This window comes from Rhinopithecus bieti, unplaced genomic scaffold (assembly GCF_001698545.2).
Source record: "Rhinopithecus bieti isolate Rb0 unplaced genomic scaffold, ASM169854v2 scaffold_14454, whole genome shotgun sequence".
NCBI classification, from domain to species: Eukaryota; Metazoa; Chordata; class Mammalia; order Primates; family Cercopithecidae; genus Rhinopithecus; species Rhinopithecus bieti.
The window spans coordinates 2,439,198-2,458,853 of record NW_016808228.1 but is presented as its reverse complement, the minus strand read 5'-3'; the positions used below and the strand labels follow the sequence as shown (position 1 = coordinate 2,458,853).

The 19,656-nt window shown below is 43.8% G+C and overlaps 1 protein-coding gene across 1 annotated transcript in view; it reads left to right on the top strand.

Annotated features, from left to right (window-relative positions):
- Positions 1–1,247: 1,247 nt before the first annotated feature.
- The window catches only part of MYO5A (myosin VA), a 228,597-nt gene continuing 210,188 nt past the window's right edge, over positions 1,248–19,656 (top strand). Inside the window, 1 exon segment of the mRNA XM_017885963.1 lies at positions 1,248–1,386. Coding sequence (XP_017741452.1) covers positions 1,360–1,386 — 27 coding nt within the window. The 5' untranslated portion in view covers positions 1,248–1,359.

Genomic DNA, 19,656 nt, shown 5'->3' with positions numbered 1-19,656 from the left:
TGGTCTTGATAGAAATGGTCTACCAGATTACTGTAACAGGCTACTGGGGACCAGTTGTAGTTCAAAGACACGAGAGATGAGGCAGGGATTAAACAAATGACAACAACAACAATGAAGATTATTCAACCAGGAACGAAAATGAGGGTGGAGAAGTTAGAAGGTGAAGGCAGCGCAAGGTTGGGAGTAGAAAGACGACATTTTTGTGTGGGATGTGCAAGGATCACCGTGAGGAGAGTGAGGGCGGCTTCGACCTTTTGATGCTGAGTTAAACTGTAGATACAGATTTTCCATGTAAGTACTCTGTCATTTTCAGGTGGCAACCGGATAAACTTCAGGTGCCACCATGGAGCCGACAATCACCAGGAGAGAACAGGACAGGAAAGAAGGCTGGGACAGAAGGGTAGCTGCATCTCTGCAAACGCACAGGTCTAGGAAAGAGGCACCTGGCCTGTCCCCTGGGCTATCTCGTTTCAAAGTCACGTAAGTTTCTGTAGCTTATAAGCGGCTCCTGCCCCCCCGGCATCATGACATGGCTTTGCTGCAGACCTCGAGGTGCTCGGAATGACCTTGGTGATCATCCTTAACCTCAAATTCCCGGTCCTGCATTGCCCATCTCCCGGGTCACTGCTGCTGACAAGGCTCTTCTGAAGTTCTGGGTTATTCTACAGTCTTCCAAGAGGGCTTCCCCTAAATCCTCTCCCTAGGAATGCTTGGAAGAACGGGAGGAGCAGCCTCGAGGTTCCCATCCTTTACATGGACACAGTGACAGCCCCCGCCATGGCTGCCCTACCACGGGGGCCAGGCTTCGCAGCAGAGTCCCGGGCTCGCTTCGGGGCGTGCGCCCGGGGTGTGCCGCGCCCTCGGGGCCAGTGTCCCGGGCGGGTTTCCGGGCCTCGGTAGCGCGGGAGGCGGCGGCGGCGCCGGCTGGCAGGCTGATGATGATGATGCTCTGTGCTCGCAGCCGTTGGGAGGCAGCGTGAGCCTGAGAGAGCCCAGAGCAGCCGCGGTGGCCCCGCTGGAGCGCAGCCTCCTCCCGCTCCCATAATGCACAGGGCGGCGGCTGCGGCGGCGGCAGCATCGCGGGCCGCCGAGGTGGCTGCGGCAGCGGCGGCGGCGACCCCCAGGACCCCGCGGCAGGTGGAGGGCCGCTCGCGGCTGCTCGCCGGCGAGCCGGGAGTGATGCGAGGCCCCGCCGGGGCCGCCAGCGGCCTTGAGGCCGCCCCGCCCGCCCGGCCCGGCCGGCCCTGCCCTGTCCCCGCCGGCGGCTGCGGGCGCTTCCTAGTCCGGCGGCGGACGGGCCGCACCAGGCGAGGTGCGGCCCTCCGCACAGGCGGGGGGCGTAGGCGCGCGGAGCCCGCCATGGCTGCGTCGGAGCTCTACACAAAGGTAAGGCGCCCCGTGGCCGGCGTCGAGGACTGGGGCCGCGCGGCCCTCGCCGCCAGCTGTCAGGCTGGGGAGGGGCGGGAGCGGCGGGGCCAGCGCCACCCCTTCAGCGCTTCAGAACCCTCGGCCCTACCCGCCGGTCGCCCGCTGCAGCACTTTCCTCTTTTCGGGCGAGATGGTTAAGGCGGCGGAGGGAGGCCCGCCTCGGGGTCTCCCAGGCTCCTGCCGCGCTGCTGGAGCTGGGGCAGAGCGGGCTTCCGAGTGGAAAGGGGCCCATGTGGATTTAGCAGGGCGGGCGTGCCTCCGCTCCTGCTTGGCTTTGGAAAATTCCCGGCGGGTGGGAGATGCTTGCTCCGGTAGATCGGATGGTTTCTCTCATGGGGACACGCGCTTAAAATAACGTCTTGTGTTGGTATGCAGTGCTGCTTGTACCGCCAGCCAGCCTTTCTGTGAGGCTATTTTGAATCCTACAAACGGTGGCCGTATCACCTTTAGCTCCCCGGTTTAGCTGCGCTGGGGGTGGCGAGCCCCGGGGAAAGATGTTGCCGGATGAACGCGAGCTGATTCACCGGCTGGGAGGGTCGGTACTCATTTGTCGCTGGGAGTTTGCAACCTGCGTGTAATCCCGCAGAGCCTTGTTAGGCTCCATGTCTTCACATCCTCTGGGGCAAACCTTTCCCTTCTGGGTTTGATTTAAGGGAAGTGGCAGTCTTTTCTTAGACTGACATCAATATTCTCAGGGTCTGGCAATCTCTGAATGGCCTATTATGGAGAACTGTCACTTGAGTGCTGTGCAGATTTGTGATGACCTTTGTGAATATATGTAATTATGGCATTTTATACTATACACCCATGTGTAGGTAGATATTTTGCCAACTATTGATTACTTCTACATGCAGTTAATAGAGTTGCCTTTTCACATTAGCATTTGCAATAGAATTTTCATTTAGGGTCCTGTAATCACTGGAATCATTGTTTCCAAATGTGACTCAAGTCCAGGGCCCAAGTTGCAGTGTGTTTTACAGAGGAAAGAAGTCTGGACTGGGCATCGAGAGACCTGGATTCAAGCCGGGACCTTTTCACTTACTCACTGTGACCTTGGACAAGTCACTTAACATTTCTGGTTCGATTTCCTCATGAGTAAATAGAGTTAATTATACTTGCCTTTCATCCCTTACAAGCTGTTCTGATAATTAGACAATAATAGTTGTGAAAGCTTTTGTAACCTATGAATTTCTCTGCAAATATGAGATATATGATTAATTTCTTCAACCATGAAATGAGGAACTTGCATGAAACATTCTCTGAGACCTCTTTCTAGTTTTAGGTTTAAGGGCTATCCAATTGGAACTTCTCTCTCAACCTGGTAATTTCTTTAGGCATTGCAGATCTCTAATGTATGAACGAATGCAATTGGAAACTGATTAAAAGTAACTTGACAGACACTTAATATGGTGCTTACTATGTGCCAGGTACTGTTTTAAGCGTTTTAAAATATAAACTCATAATCCTTATAAGGAACTTAGGAGGTTGATATTAAGAAATATCAAAATCATTTTCACATGAAGAGATAATCAGTCTGTAAACATTCCTTGGTTACTTTGTGTAGCCCCTCCCCTCCACTTCTACATCAAGTTTGTCCAACCCGCAGCCCGTGGGCCACATCCGGGCCCAGGACCGCTTTGACTGTGCCCCAACACAAATTCGTAAACTTTCTTAAAACCTGAGATTTTTTTTTTTTTGCAATTTTTTTTAAGCTCATCATTTATCATTAATGTATTTTATGTGTGGCCAAACACAGTTCTTCCAATGTGGCCCAGGGAAGCCAAAAGATTGGACACCCCTCATTGTATATGGTGAGCAGTCATCTTTGAGCCACCTAATAGTAGGCTGCTTGACTAGAGACTGATAGGATAATAAATTGTTGTTGGATTTTGAACGCTTTTGCCCCCCAAGATGATTTGAGAGAAAAAATGGAAAAGATGTTATGATTTATAAATGGTAAAGTTTTGGGCTTCTGTCACAGCTTTATCACAATCTATTTTAAAATTTACCTTTTAACAGCCTGAGAAACATAGTGAGACCCGGTCTCTACAAAAAATTAAAAAATTAGGCTGGTCACGATGGCTCACGCCTGTAATCCCAACACGTTGCCGAGGTGGGTGGATCACCTGAGGTCAGGAGTTCGAGACCATCTTGACCAACTTGGCAAAACCCCATCTCTACTAAAATAGAAAATTAGCTGGGCGTGGTGGCGCATGCCTGTAATCCCAGCTACTCAGGAGGCAGAGGCAGGAGAATCGCTTGAACCTGGAAGGCGGAGGTTGCAGTGAACAGAGGTTGCGCATTGCACTCGAGCCTGGGCAGCAAGAGGGAAACTCGGTCTCAAAAAAAAAAAAAAAAAAAATTAAAAAATGAACTGGGCGTGGTAGTCATGCCCGTGGTCCCAGCTACTCAAGAGCTGAGGCAGGAGGATCAGCTGAGGCAGGAAGATCGCTTGAGCCTGGGAGGTTGAGGCTGCAGTGAGCCATGATTGTACCACTGCACTCCATTCTGCGCAAAAGAGCAAGAACATGTCTCAAAAAAAAATTTTTTTTTTTTTAACCTCTTTGTCATTTTAAAACAGAATGGCTTAGAGATCAAGACTGAAGTTGGGGCTTACACTGCCTTTTCTAAATACACTTATGCCTAATTAATAGCCTGGTTACTTGGTTGGTTGTTGGCTAATTCTTTTGTGAATGGGCCTTAGCTTAATGGCAAGCGGAAATAGATATCAGGCATCCTATGTGCCAGGTACTTTGCTTAATATTTAGAGGATCTAACAGTGAACAAGATACAGTCCTTTCCCTCAACATGCTCACAGTCTGCTTCTTACATTCTTGACCCACTTTGAATCTATAGGGACATAAATAACCTTATTAGTAGAAGTTAGGGAATGGGTTGGGACATGGGGAAGATTGGGCTGATTCCAGAAATAAAAGCTACTATTGTAATTACTAGAGGAATAGGAAAATCATTAGAAGTATTATCAGTGGATAAGCACAAGGATCTTCCCCTTGCAAAGGATTATAGGAAGGAAGTTCTAGGATAGATTACAAGGAAAGATGTATTAGTGACATGCCATAATTATGGTATTTAACATTGTGGTTAAATCTGAAAAGTACCCTTTAAAAAAATGTCATTCAGATCTTTTTTTTTTTGGAGACGGAGTCTCGCTGTGTCACCCAGGCTGGAGTGCAGTGGCCGGATCTCAGCTCACTGCAACCTCTGCCTCCCGGGTTTACGCCATTCTCCTGCCTCAGCCTCCCAAGTAGCTGGGACTACAGGCGCCCACCACCTCGCCCGGCTAGTTTTTTTTTTTTTTTTGAGACGGAGTCTCGCTCTGTGGCCCAGGCTGGGGTGCAGTGGCCGGATCTCAGCTCACTGCAAGCTCCGCCTTCCGGGTTTACACCATTCTCCTGCCTCAGCCTCCTGAGTAGCTGGGACTACAGGCGCCCGCCACCTCGCCTGGCTAGTTTTTTTTTTGTATTTTTTAGTAGAGACTAAAATCACTGTGTTAGCCAGGATGGTCTCGATCTCCTGACCTCGTGATCCGCCCGTCTCGGCCTCCCAAAGTGCTGGGATTACAGGCTTGAGCCACCGCGCCCGCCCTAACATTGAATGTATTTAAGGAAACTGAACTATAACACTTAAAATGGTAAAATGGTAACTTTTATGTATAGTTAACCACACACACAGAAAAGAGCATATATCTGTTATGCAGGTATTAGGAAACCACTACTACTTGCCCCACAACTGCAGCTGATTCATGACCCTTACAGAGTTAGTGACTGAGAACTGGAGAATTATGTGCACATGGCCAACATTTCCTTAATCCTTGTGGATAGCCAAAACTTCAGTAAAATGACTCTCATTCACCATCTGCTTTCCACATCTCGTCTCATGAGCATCTCATGAGCATCTAGTTGACTGAACCTGATTCACATTTGAATCCTAGTTTCAAGGGACCCTGAGGAATAATGATTAGCTTTTCAGACTCTGTAGTAGGAGGAAACAACTAGAGGGAGACTGGAAGGGTGCTGAGTCCTACCTCGTCCTATCTGCCATAGGCACTGAGTCAGAGGCAATTCATAGATGGCAGCGCTCCTTTTAGTCAGGTCACAATTTCCAGTAGTGTTGAGAATGTCCTGCAGCTGATAAGTTGGAGAGGTAGGGTGGGGACAAAGTCATTATCTCTTTTGCAGTTAATGGACTGATTGTGCTATGGTATTTGCAGTTTTAATGTGGTAGAAAACATTTGGATTATTTAAATTATTGTGAAGAGATTTGGGTCATTCTAATGGGATGCGTTAAAGACTCATTGACTAAAGAGTATCTGAGCTAATGTTTAGGAGTACCAAATGTAAGGTTGTTATGTTTATGATAAGCTTTTTTCATTTCATCAAGTATGGAGATAAGAATATAATAGAAAATATACTGAGTTCTTTTGCTCTTAGGCTGCTGAAATCTCTAATTAGTATGAACTAAATTTGTTTGGAGAGAAAAGAAACAAATTTACTAGTAAAGCATTTACTTGCTGAAAATTGCACTTCTTAAAACAGTTTTCAAAATTCTAACCAGAGGTCACCCAAAAGATATTTCATATTGTCTAGAACAGTCAGGTGTTTTATCTGTTATCTATGACTTAAAACTAAGTTTGAATAATTCCTGTTGATATCAAATTCTGCGGGAATGACTGTTCTCTCAGCACCTTGATAGGTATTGACCTTTGATGCTTAAGTAATTTTTTCTTTTTTTTTTTTCTTGAGATGGAGTTTCACTCTTGTTACCCAGGCTAGAGTGCAGTGGTGCAAACTCAGCTCACTGCCACCTCCGCCTCCCAGGTTCAAACAATTCTGCCTCAGCCTCCAGAGTAGCTGGGATTACAGGCATGTGCCACCACGCCCGACTAATTTTTTTCTTTTTTCTTTTTTCTTTTGTATTTTAGTACAGAAGGGGTTTCACAACATTGGCCAGGCTGGTCTCGAACTCCTGACCTCAAGTGATCTGCCCGCCTTGGCCTTCCAGCGTGCTGGGATTATAGGCGTGGATCACTACCCATTAACATTTACAAGTACCAAGCTTTGCATGAAAATGCTTTTAAGGTGGACCACGCTTTAATGGTGTAACAAGAGTTAGTATTTAAATCAGATTTGTTGATACAGTTATTCCACTTCTAGAAATTTAACCTAAGGCACTGCAATGCCATTTATAATAATAATAAAATAGTGAACAATTGCTAACAATGGGGAGATGGATAAATTATTGTATAGTCATAAAATGGAATGTTTTAAAACTATCTTTTCAAAAGACATGTAATAGCCTTAGACAGGACTCATGCAGTAATGTTAAGCAAAATGATACAGAATTATGTATGATGTGTTTTCTCTTTATAGACAATTTTGCGTGTGAGAGAAATATAAATTATAAGGAGTTATTCTCTAGGGATTAGTTTTCAAATTTTCTGTTCTTCAATGAATATATATTGCTTCTATATATTTGGCTTTTATTGTAGAGATACTTAATTATAAAAGATTCAAACCATGCAGAAACTTGCAGACTAAAACCCTAAAACTCAGTCCCCAGGCTGGGCGCGGTGGCTCAAGCCTGTAATCCCAGCACTTTGGGATTACAGGCTTGAGCCACCGCGCCCGGCCGTCATTCAGATCTTAAGGGCAGATTTTGATGTGTGATACAGATCAGTTCCTATTACAGTGAAGGACAAGAGACTGTTCAGTTTCTTCTTTTTAGCCAGAATGATAATGGTTTTGTCACAGCAATTTAACAAGGCTTCCATTTTGTCAAAATTTCCTGCAGTATAAACGTTTTGAGGGCAATAGCTAGGTTCTTGGGATACATTTCTGGAAACTAATATTTTGGTTAAAACATGTTTTGTTGATTTTTAAAAATAACAGCTTTATTGAAATGTGAGTCTTATACCATATAATTCACCATTTAAAGTGTACTATTCAATGGTTTTTGGTTTATTCACACAGTAGTATGTTGATTTGTTTGTGGGTCAACCTGCCTTACTCCCAAAAGAATTGAAGGAAACTATGATATCTCATTGCTTCTGATTTTGAAAATATTTGCTAGTCTTGACTTGTCAGTGGATATTTATATCATACATCACCCATAAGTGCTTTTGATAACTAGAAGCAATTCTACATTTGTGGAGTGGGGTTTATCAGTTAGACCTAGAAGGATTACTGGCAGCGTTATAATGAATGGCATGCTATTCCTCCTCTCATCATGTTCCCAGACACCATGGATAGCACCATAAATGCTGTAGAATGGTCAAGATTACCTGAAGCGGTTTTATTTTATTTTTTTAATTTTAAATTTTTTTTTTTGAGACAGGGTCTCACTGTGTCACCCAGGCTGGAGTGCAGTGAAAGTGAAGATGGCTCACTGTAGCCTTTAACTCCTGGGTTCAAGCTATCCTCCCACCTCAGCCTCAAGAGTAACTGGGACCACAGTTATGCACCCAGCTAATTTTTAAATTTCTTCTAGAGATGGTCTCAGTATGTTGCCCAGGCTGGTCTTAAACTCCTGGACTCAAGTGATCCTCCTGCTTCCACCTCCAATAGTGTGGGATTACAGGCATGAGCTCCCCACATCCAGCCTATTTATTTATTTATTTATTTAGAGTCAGGGTCTTGCTCTGTTGTCCAGGCTGGAGTCCAGTGGTGTGAACATGGTTCACTGCAGTATCGACCTCCCAGGCGCAAGCCATCCTCCCACCTCACCTTCCCGGGTAACTGAATCTACAGGCACGTGCTACCACACCCAGCTAATTTTTGTACTTTTTATAGAGACAGGGTCTTGCTATGTTGCCCAGGCTGGTCTCTAACTCCTCAGCTCAAGTGATCCTCCTGCCTCGGCCACCCAAAGTGTTGAGATTACAGACATGAGCCACCATGCCTGGCTTATTTTTAATTTTAAAAAAGTTTAAATTTTTTTGTTTACTTTTCTGTTTTGTTTTTACCTGAAGCTGTTTGATTAGGAGGTTCCCATGTGTGCTAAGATGCTGAGTATTGTAACAGTGCAAAGACAATCTAAAATTCCACATTGCAAAGCATGTTAACTTGCCTAGATGAAACTGCTCTTAAGGTTGGTAGATTGTATATGTGTAACTTTCGATTCCCAACATATCCTCTCATATGTACAGGAGCCACATGGCCTAGATTTTTTCTGGGATAGATCCACTTTTATATTCTATGGCACCGTCTCTTCAAACTATTGATCCTGGAAATTCTAATAGTTTCATGTTGAGACTGTATTTCTCAGACTGCTTTCAACATCTTAAAGAGGAACAGAAATCTCATCTCTGATCATGTGCCCTGACTCGGAGTTTGGCAAGGACATTAGCTGTCCTCAAGTCTCCTGTCACGCCCTTTCCATTTGAATTTCCTCCTGGTGTTCCTAGGCCTGTTAAAGGCATTGCTGTTCTCCTAGTTCCTCAGCTTGGAAACCTCCATATCTTTTTTTCTTGTCTTTCATATTCGACTTTTTCTATATCAATTCTAATTTCAATTGACATCCAGCTGATAGCTCAGATTTGGAACTTCCACTAGTACTCTTTTTCTCTATCTTAATGTCCCAAACATGTTTCTGTCTTATTATGGTTACTGTATCTGTGTATATGTTTACCACTCCCACCATACTGTAAGCCTCCTGAGATGCTGTTTTGTTTACCTCCTGTAGAGCCTAGCACAGTGTCTTACACAGAATAGCTGCTCATTGAATATTTGTTGAATGAATACTTAAACAGGGGAGGGATGGAATGAAAATAATGGTTTGGCATGATTAGTCCACTTGTAGGGACGAAGCAGGGTATAAAGATGTGGTTAAACAAGTAAACACATTTTCAGGCATGTTGAACAGGATGAGTAATATAACTGGGAGCTAGGGAGACCAGGAAACTTTCAGGAAACAAAGTGTGAAGTGATGAAGGTCTGGTGGACTGAGGCAGGGGCAGAAGGTGTGGGAAAGAAGAGGACAAATTTGAGAGACAGGTCTCTCCGAGATGGATTACATATAGGATGGGAAGGAGCAGGAGTAGGTTGAAATAATACCAGTAGCTCCAGCCTTGGAAACTGAAAGTTAATTCCTGCTTCATCACAAATTTTGACTTCCTCTGTGGAACTTGAATCTTACTTCTTTCTTTCTTTTTTTTTTTTTTTTTTTTTTTGAGAGCGGAGTCTCGCTGTGTCGCCAGGCTGGAGTTCAGTGGCCCGATCTCGGCTTACTGCAAGCTCCGCCTCCCGGGTTACGCCATTCTCCCGCCTCAGCCTCCGGAGTAGCTGGGGGATACAGGCACCGCCCACCGCGCCCGGCGTTTTGTAGTTGGTAGAGACGGGTTTCACGTGTTAGCCAGGAGGGTCTCAATCTCCTGGACCTTGTGATCACCCGCCTCGGCCTCCCCAAAGTGCTGGGAATTACAGGCTTGAGCCACCGCGCACCGGCCGGAATCTTACTTCTTAAAGAAATACTTTTTTACACAGCTTGACAAAGCAAAATGCCCATTGTTTCCCCTTGAAATTTGTTACTGTTTCTTGAAGTGTGAAAGTTTTGTGTATTGCCCAGAAACTATTACAGAGAGGTTCTGATTCTAATGAGAATTGCTGCCGTCACATAGTTTGAATCTTACTGGTACTTTTAGCTTTTTTTTTTTTAAATAATGAAAGAGAACTGGAGGAAGGTTTATGAATGGGCTTCCAGGGATTTAACAACAACCTCAGGGGAGGGGTGACAGGGAATGTGTAGGGGAGAATGTGGGAGGGGAGAGATGATCTGCCTTACTTCTTACCTCAGAAGGTAATTTAGTTTCTCTGTTTTTTGTTTTATGATGAATTTTGCCTCCATTGGGAGAATTCAGGAGTACGTGGTCCACTAGAGGATAGACTTGGTTGTATTTGTCTTCACTTCAGGCAATTCCCAGTGAAGTACGAGGTACTGCTGGAAGTATAAACTTCTGACTGATCTATGGAGTAAGGTCTGGCGGTAGGCAAAATATTACATGAGCAATTCCACTTCTTCCACCCCACCCGAAGGCATGTCCTCCATCTTACAGTGGTCTTCCTAGACTTGTTCTATTTGTCTTCCTGGGGAGTTGTCCTTTCCTCCCCAGCACCACCCCACTCCCAATCTTGCATCAACTTTATTGAGGTATAATATACATGAAAAGTCCCTCATTTTAAGTGTACAGTTTGATGAGTTTTGACATATATTCTGTCATGTAACCACCACCACAAACAAGATGCAGAACATTTCCATCACCCCTAATGTTCCCTTGTGCTTAGTCTCTTATCTTCCCCAACATCTTCAAGGAGTTTACTGGAGTTATGCTTGCTCATTAGGGCAGAAGGAAGTTTTTTCTTTTTGGTTTTTCGGAAATGAATGCTATGGTTCCACCTTAGCCCAACCAATAGAGATACTTACTACAAAGGCCTGGCATTGGAGGTCATGGCTGTGGAGTTTCATTTTCAGTGGGAGGCGGAAGTGGATGTAAAAGGAGTTTAAATGACTTTTGTTTAATCTTTCGTTCACACACTGACCACTTTGCCTTTATTAATGATGTCTGCCTTTGATGCCTTCTGAAATGCCCTTTGGTTAATTTTGCCCTTTAACAGTTCCTCTTCCCCATCTGTCTTGGTTGTAACGTCAGTCTGAGTTTGTGCTGATACAACCTAAACTTTGCAGAAACTTATCCCTGGCTTCTTCATGCCCCAGGCATTCTCCATTTCTCTTCTAAGCCCTCCTCACTTGGAATTCTTTTTAACTAGCAGACATTAGCATTAAGTATCTCCCTGTACAGCAAAGGCTTTTGCCAATTGTAAAACTTAGGGATGATGTAATTATTTTTTGATTTCAAAATAATGATTCTAAATTTGATTGAAATCAAGGGAGAAGTGCATTGTACATAATGCACTAAGTATTCATGAATGTTCGTGAGGACCATGTGTCTACCTCCTTTGGCCTAATGTATTTCTGTGGCCAAAAATGTGGGCAAGATGCTGGACTAGAGGGAGACTGCATGCACAAAAAAGATAGGTTTTTGTCCATCTTTTGTCACATATACAAAAACATATAGACCTGGCCAGGAATCCTGCGTGTGTGGTTGGTGTTTCTACTTCTTGATAAATATACCGGAAACCAGAGAAATTTCAGAATAGGAGAAGTAAAATGATCAGGGCAGTGAAGAGGCTAGACAGATTAAAAGTGTAGAACTCTCTAGTTTAGAAAGATGAAGGTGAGCTGGGAATACAGTAGAGTGGTTTTTTTTGTTTTTGAGATGGAGTCTCGCTCTGTCACCCAGGCTGGAGTGCAGTGGCACCATCTCGGCTCACTTCAACCTCCGCCTCCTGGGTTCAAGTGATTCTTCTGCCTCAGCCTCCCAAGTAGCTGGGACTACAGGTATGTGCCACCACCCCTGGCTAATTTTTGTATTTTTAGTAGCGATAGGGCTTCACAATATTGGTCAGGCTGGTCTCGAACTCCTGACCACGTGATCCGCCTGCCTCGGCCTCCCAAAGTGCTGGGATTACTGGCATGAGCCACCGTGCCCAGCCCTACAGTATACTATTTGACATCCAGAATAGTGAAAGTTTGTAACATCAAATCTCAGTTTAGTAGGGATATGTTTTAGATCTTGAAACAAATCAATATATGCCATTTTAAATGAATTTCTACTTTCAACTTTAAGTTTTACATTTCTGAAAGTCATTACCTCAAGTTATGATATTAGCTGAGATACAGGATGTAAATAGAGAGGGCCTGGGTAATTTATGGATGAGAGATTTGGCACACTGACTTACCAAACCTCTCTTTAACAGTGTCAATCAGTTTACCAGCCATAGCTGTTTTAGTTGGAAGAAACAGAAACCCAACTCAAGCCAAAAAGGAGTTTATTTGCTCATGTGACTTAAAAATCTAGGCATGGCTGGAATCAAGGCTCAGACATGGTCTTTGGGGCTCTCTTCACTGACTTTCACATGCTGTCTGACATTGGTTTCATCCTCAGGACAGCTCTTTTTAGGGGTGAAAAGATGGTCAGTGGCACCTGTAGATCACGTGATCTTACAGTACTGGGGCTGGAGGAAGAGAGCCTCAGAGAGGAATTCTGGTCACGTGCCTTCTTTCACTGTGGCCTCTAGGCAGTAGGAGAGGAGCACCATGAGTGGTCAAGTCTGTGCTCACCCCAGAGGCCTGGGGGAGGACAGCGCACCATGATTGATAGTTTCACTCCAACCTCATAGGATGGCTGTGAGCTGTTCGCCATTGGAAGGAAAAGTGCTAGGTAGACAAAATAAACAACTACCCTCAGTGCCTGTCGGCTATGAATAGGTCACCGAAAATGATAGTCATTGAATTCTACCCCTTCTTTTCTGATCTTTGAGCAGAAGAATGGGAGATTTTTCTTGACCAGGGGACATTAGGTGTCTTTCCCCTACAGAATTATTTTGGATTGAAAAATAAAAGCCAGGCCAGGTGCGGTGGCTCACGCCTGTAATCCCAGCGCTTTGGGAGGCCAAGGCAGGCAGATCATGAGGTCAGGAGCTTGAGACCAGCCTGGCTAACATGGTGAAATTTTCTACTAAAAATACAAAAATTAGCCGGGCATGGTGGCGTGTGCCTGTAATCCCAGCTACTCGGGAGGCTGAGGCAGGAGATTTGCTTGAGCCCGGGAAGCAGAATTGTGCAAAATTTCTTTTTGTCTGTCCGTCATCCCGTGTTCATGTCTGGTGGTAGTCTGTCTTCTGTTCTCTTCCTCCCACCTGTTCATCTTCTTTATCCCCCTACTATTTAATTTTATCTACCCGCCCCTTCTGCCCTGTTGTGATTTGTTATAAGCAAGTATATATACACCCTACTCCTATAATGGAATAAAATAGGTTACTAAAGAGTGAATCTTTTGCCGGGTGCGGTGGCTCATGCCTGTAATCCCAGCACTTTGGGAGGCCCAGGCAGGCAGATCATGAGGTCAGGAGATTGAGACCATCCTAGCTAACACAGTGAAACCCCGTCTCTACCAAAAATACAAAAAAATTAGCCGGGTGTGGTGGCGGGCGCCTGTAGTCACAGCTACTGGGGAAGCTGAGGCAGGAGAATGGGGTGAACCCAGGAGGCGGCGGAGCTTGCAGTAAGCGGAGATGGCACGGCACCACTGCACTCCAGCCTGGGCAACAGAGCGAGACTCCGTCTCAAAAAAAAAAAAAATAAATAAATAAATAAATAAAAAAGAGTGAGTCTTTTCTTCATAACTTAGATTGAGGAGGGAACTTCATTTTTGCTTTTGCTTTATTACCACTCCCTGATCTGACATCACAAAGTAATTTTTTACAAGTTTGCATAAATCATTTTCTGTGTATGTGAGTGTGTTTCAAACAAACACTTTTGTGTTAGACTAGTTAGACTAGACTAGTTCAACCTTAGTTTTTTAGCTTACCATACTGGTCTACATTACAGTAAGATGACTGGATATTCCTTTAAAGATATGATCTCACCTTAAAACATTTTTCTGCCAGTACTTAAACAACTTTTACACAGGGTTGGTCTCTCTATGCTTAAACTCAGAAAAAAAAAAATCTTACTTCTAGTTTGATAAGCAGCATGGTTGGGTTGGGAGCAGAATTCTTCTGGAGACGTCTGTAAAATTGGGAAATGTATATCTTAATAATAAGGAATTTTGGTCCACAACCTAGATTAAATTTTCATAAAGTCAGAATGTGCATTTCTTATTTTAGAAATGAAAAAGTTAAGCCCCTTAGAGTTACTATTGCATTTTAACCCACTCGTACTGTTTATACTAATTTTTTTCATCCTCGACCAAAATTTCTCAACCTCTGCACCACTGATAGTAGGCTAGATAATTCTTTTTTTTTTTTTTTTGTGGGAGGGGTGGCTCTCCTGTGTATTGTAGTATGTTTAGCCAAATCTCTGACCTTTATCTACGAGATCCAGTAGCACCCAACATCCCTAGTTGTGACAACCAATATTGCCTACAGACATTGCTAGATATCTCTTGGGGTGGTGGGGATGGGGGAGAATCACACATACCCTTGAAACCACTAAACTAGATGATAAGCCTTCAACTAGGGTAAGAACAAGGAGGAAGAAGTTAATTGGGAAATTAGGATTAATTGGGAAAACTTTTTTAAAAAGTTGATTTATAAGCATTATTTTTCTGCTTATAGAAGTGATGCCTTGTAGCTAATCTGGATTATTTGAATAATGCAGAACATATAAAGGAAGAAAGTTAAAATAAACTATGCCACCTAGAAATAATCATTGTCAACTATTGATTTTAAGTCTTTTGTCTATATTCACAAGTGGTAATGATTTTTAAAATAATTTTTAAACTTAATATGTATTGTGAGAATTTATATCAATAAATATTCGTTGAAAAAATATATCTGTGTATGTATGTTTTGAGACGAAGTTTCGCTCTTGTTGCCCAGGCTGGAGCGCATTGGCACGATCTCAGCTCACTGCAACCTCTGCCTCCCAGGTTCAGGTAATACTCCGGCCTCAGCCTCTGGAGTAGCTAGGATTACAGGTGCCCGGAGTAGCTGGGATTACAAGCGCCTGCCACCATGCCTGGCTAAGTTGTATTTTTAGTAAAGACGAGGTTTCACCATGTTGGCTAGGCTGGTCTTGAACTCCTGACCTCAGGTGATCTGCCCACCTCAGTTTCCCAAAGTGCTGGGATTACGGGTGTGAGCCACCGTGCCCAGCCCATTGAAAATATTTTTAATGGGAGCATGATATTCAATCATCTGGGTATACCAAAATGTATTTACTGCTGGGCATTTTTCACTAATGGAAGTGATATGCTATGGTGAGCATCTTTGTTCATAAGTCTGCTTAGTCAGTTTTAGTTAATTATAGAATTCAAATCTCCGTAGCAATAATTAGCATTTGTATTTATGCAGGATAGGGCATTCACATTCACTTCTTTTTAAAAATAGCACTCTTTATGTGCATTGCCTGAGGGGATAGGGTGACCAGATGTCCCACTTCTAGAAGATGCTTTCTGCCTTTTAATATCTTTATTCTGTTTTGAGAAATTTTCTTAGACTAGAAACATATAAGTTCATTTCAAAAATTTAACCTTTTGGAAATTGAGACTGCTTCTTTTTCTGACCATTGTCATTATTGTTGGTTTTATTCACTCTGTTTCTTGATCTTGGATGAATCTGTGCCAGAGAGAATAATTGAACTAGAAAGAATTTTAAAAAGAGAAAAAATATGAAGCTTCTGAATTACTATACATGATATAATTTTAGTTTGAAAATTACCTGATAATATGTTATCAGGACATAGTAGACATGTCCTCCTAATTAGAACAAATTAACAGTGTCTGGAGGAGGCTATGCATTTGCTTTCGGGGACAGTTGAGAACCTGAGAGTCCTTCAGCATCAACTACCTGCTTTGTAACACAATTAGAATGGAGCAAAATATGCCCAATGCTAAAGGAGCGCCCTAGAATGGAATCTTTATAGCAGTAAGAAAGTGTTTTGGGATTAGTGAGGCCTTCAGGTCATTGCTGTGCATAGCAGCCCTTCCAAAGGACTAGAATCACGGCAGTAGCCACAGACCGGGACAGGGGTTGATTGTGTGGAGCCTTAGACATTAAAGGCATAGGAAACTGAGTTGAAAGCCTTAGCAGCCTTGGAAGTTGCTTTTCTTCCTCCACTAAAACCTTGATTTTTTTTTAACCTTATATAGTTATTACTTGTTTTCTTCTAAAAACTGTGGCTCAGTCAAATGTGTGGTTCCATGGCAGTAAATTATCAAGTAATAGTGATTAATATTGACTGAGGCTTTACTGTAGGCCAGATGCTATTCTGAGGGCTTTGTTGCAACTGTTTCCTTCCTTGCCTTCCACCCCTCCCAGGGTCCTGAAAGCGAGGCAGTACATCACAGAAGTCAAGGGCGTGGAATCCACACCTAGATACTGGATCTTGGTTTCAATCCTGGTTTTGCTATTCACTTTCTCTGTGTCCTTAAGCCACTTAACCTCTTTATGCTTCAATTTCCTTATCTTTATAGTGATGATAATAAAACCTACCTTATGTGGTTTTAACGATGACTCAGTTATAATATATTAAGAAATGCTTAGAATAGTGACTGGTATTTAGTAAATTCTTTTTTTTTTTTTTTTTTTTTTGAGACGGAGTCTTGCTCTGTCGCCCAGGCTGGAGCGGAGTGGCCCAATCTTGGCTCACTGCAAGCTCCGCCTCCTGGGTTCACGCCATTCTCCTGGCTCAGCCTCCCGAGTAGCTGGGACTACAGGCGCCCACCACCACGCCCGGCTAATTTTTTCTATTTTTAGTAGAGACGGGGTTTCACCGTGTTAGCCAGGATGGTCTCAATCTCCTGACCTCGTGATCCGCCCTCCTCGGCCTCCCAAAGTGCTGGGATTACAGGCGTGAGCCACCGCGCCCGGCCGGTATTTAGTAAATTCTTACAAGTATTAGTTATTACTGTTGTTGCTGTTACAGCTGTCATTCTCTTTTCTCTCTGTCTGCTTTCTTGTCTTCATAAGCTCACTTACCTCCTATTGCACCTTAGATATTGACGTTCCTGGGCTCTGTCCTTGACCTACACTCCCTCCCACTGTGGCCTGATCCAGTCCTGAAGAGTCAGGTGCCAGCCCTGTGCTGATGACTTCCAAACCTGTTTCCAGTCTGCTTGCTCTCCCTACAAACCTAGATCCCTACAGACAACTGCCTAGTGGACATCTTCACAAGCACCCCAAACCCAGCATATTCAAAATCGATTGTCATCTCCTCCCTCCTTCTTCATACTACTCTACCTGATTTAATTTCTCTGTGTCTTAGTTTCTTCATCTATATGATGGGATAATACTTACTTCATAGGGTTGTTATGGGGATTAAATGAGATAGTTCATGGGAAGAACTTAGCATAATGCCTGGCACATACTTAAGAAATGTTAGCTACTGTAATTGTTGTTATTTCTTTTTCCTGTCTGGTGAATGACATCAATATCCCTCCAATAACCCAAACACAAAACTTAGAAATAGTCTTGATTTACCTTCCCCTGCACCCCTTCACCCCACCTAATCAGTCATTTCCTAGTACTGTTGCTGCTTTATTTGGGGCCCTTATCTTTTTTTTTTCTTTCTGTTTTTTTTTTTTTTTTTTTTAATCTTGAGACAGGGTCTTGCTCTGTTGCTCAGGCTGGAGTGCAGTGACGTGATCATAGCTCACTGCAGTCTCAACCTTGTGAGCTAAGTAATCCTTCTGCCTCAGCCCCCCAAGTAGCTGGCACTATAGTAACTGCATGCCACCACACCTAGCTAATTTTTTGTTTTTTGGAAACAGGGTCTCACTGTGTTGCCCAGGCTGGTCTCGAACTACTGGGCTTAAGTGATCCTCCCACCTTGGCCTCCCGAAGTGCTGAGATTAGAGGCATGAGCCACCATGCTTGGCTTGGTCCCTTATTCTTTCCTGGTTCCTGAAACAGCTTCCTAAGCAATCTTTGGTCTTACTTTCTATAATTTTTTTTTTCATTCTTTGTAATGCACATATCTGATCATGCCACTACCTAGCTTGAAATTCCTTTATGATTCCCCATAGGATTTTGTCCTGAAAATAAATTTGTTAGTGTAATCTTCCTGAACTTTGGTGTCCATCTGAATTACTAGGAATCTTGTTAAAGGGAAGATTCTGACTCAGTAGGTCTGTGATGGGGCATGACACTGCATTTCTGACAACTCCTAGGTGATGCCTGTGTTGCTGAATTGAGAACCACACCTTGAGCAGTGAGGCTGTAATACACAGGCTCTGCATGACCTGCCTTCGCCCTAGGCCTGCCTCATCTCTCCTGTTTCCCTCCTGGCATTCAGTCTTTATTGTAAGTCAGGAGCTTGCCAACTTTGCCTTCTTCTGATTTCCACCATTCCCTTTCCTTATAAAGAATTATTTTCTTTTAATAAAATAATTATTCCTTTTTTTTTTTTTTGAGACGGAGTTTTGCTTTTGTTGCCCAGGCTGGAGTGCAATGGTGCCATCTCGGCTCACCACAACCTCCGCCTCCCGGGTTCAAGCTATTCTGCCTCAGCCTCCCCAGTAGCTGGGATTATAGGCACAGGGCACCACGCCCTGCTAATTTTTGTATTTTTAGTAGAGATGGGGTTTCTCCATGTTGGCCAGGCTGGTGTTGAACCCCTGAACTCAGGTGATCTGCCCATCTCGGCCTCCCAAAGTGCTGGGATTACAGGCGGGAGCCACCGCACCCGGCCAGCTTATTCTGTAGCCTGGTGATTAAGAATTATGATCTTTTTCTAAACCTACTGTCTTGGCTTGATCTTTCACAACACTAGTGTTTCTCAGACTTTACTATGTGTAGCGATCATCTGGAATACTTTTTTTTTTTTTTCTTTTCCTGTGGAGACAGAGTCTTGCTCTGTCACCCAGGCTGGAGTGCACCAGTGTGATCTCGGCTCACTGCAACCTGTTTACCAGGATGGTCTCAGTCTCCTGACCTCATGATCCACCCACCTCAGCCTCCCAAAGTGCTGGGATTACAGGCATGAGCCACCACACCTGGCTCTTTTTGCTATTTTTAAAGGCAACTGGAAAACTGCCTCACTTATATTAAAACATAATTGAGAGTCTTCTATGGCAAAAGATGTTCCATTACCTTTGCTAATATTAAATGGGTGTGAAACAGTATAGGAAATAACTCGCAAAATTACTGGGGAACTCTTTTCCTTTAAAATAAACTATCACCGGCCGGGTGTGGTGGCTCACGCCTGTAATCCCAGCACTTTGGGAGGCCGAGACGGGTGGATCACGAGGTCAGGAGATCGAGACCATCCTGGCTAACACGGTGAAACCCCGTCTCTACTAAAAAATACAAAAAACTAGCTGGACGAGGTGATGGGCACCTGTAGTCCCAGCTACTTGGGAGGCTGAGGCAGGAGAATGGCATGAACCCGGGAGGCGGAGCTTGCAGTGAGCTGAGATCCGGCCACTGCACTCCAGCCTGGGCGACAGAGCGAGACTCCGTCTCAAAAAAATTAAAAAAATAAAAATAAAAAAAAAAACTATTTAAAAAAGTATAAAAATAATAAATGCCCAGGATAGAATCTTGGAACATTTTGAAATACAAAAGAAAAATTGTATGTAATCTCACTGTCCTCAGATACTCTTAATATTTTGATGTATGTCCTTCTTGTCTTTTTCTCTCTCTCTCTCTC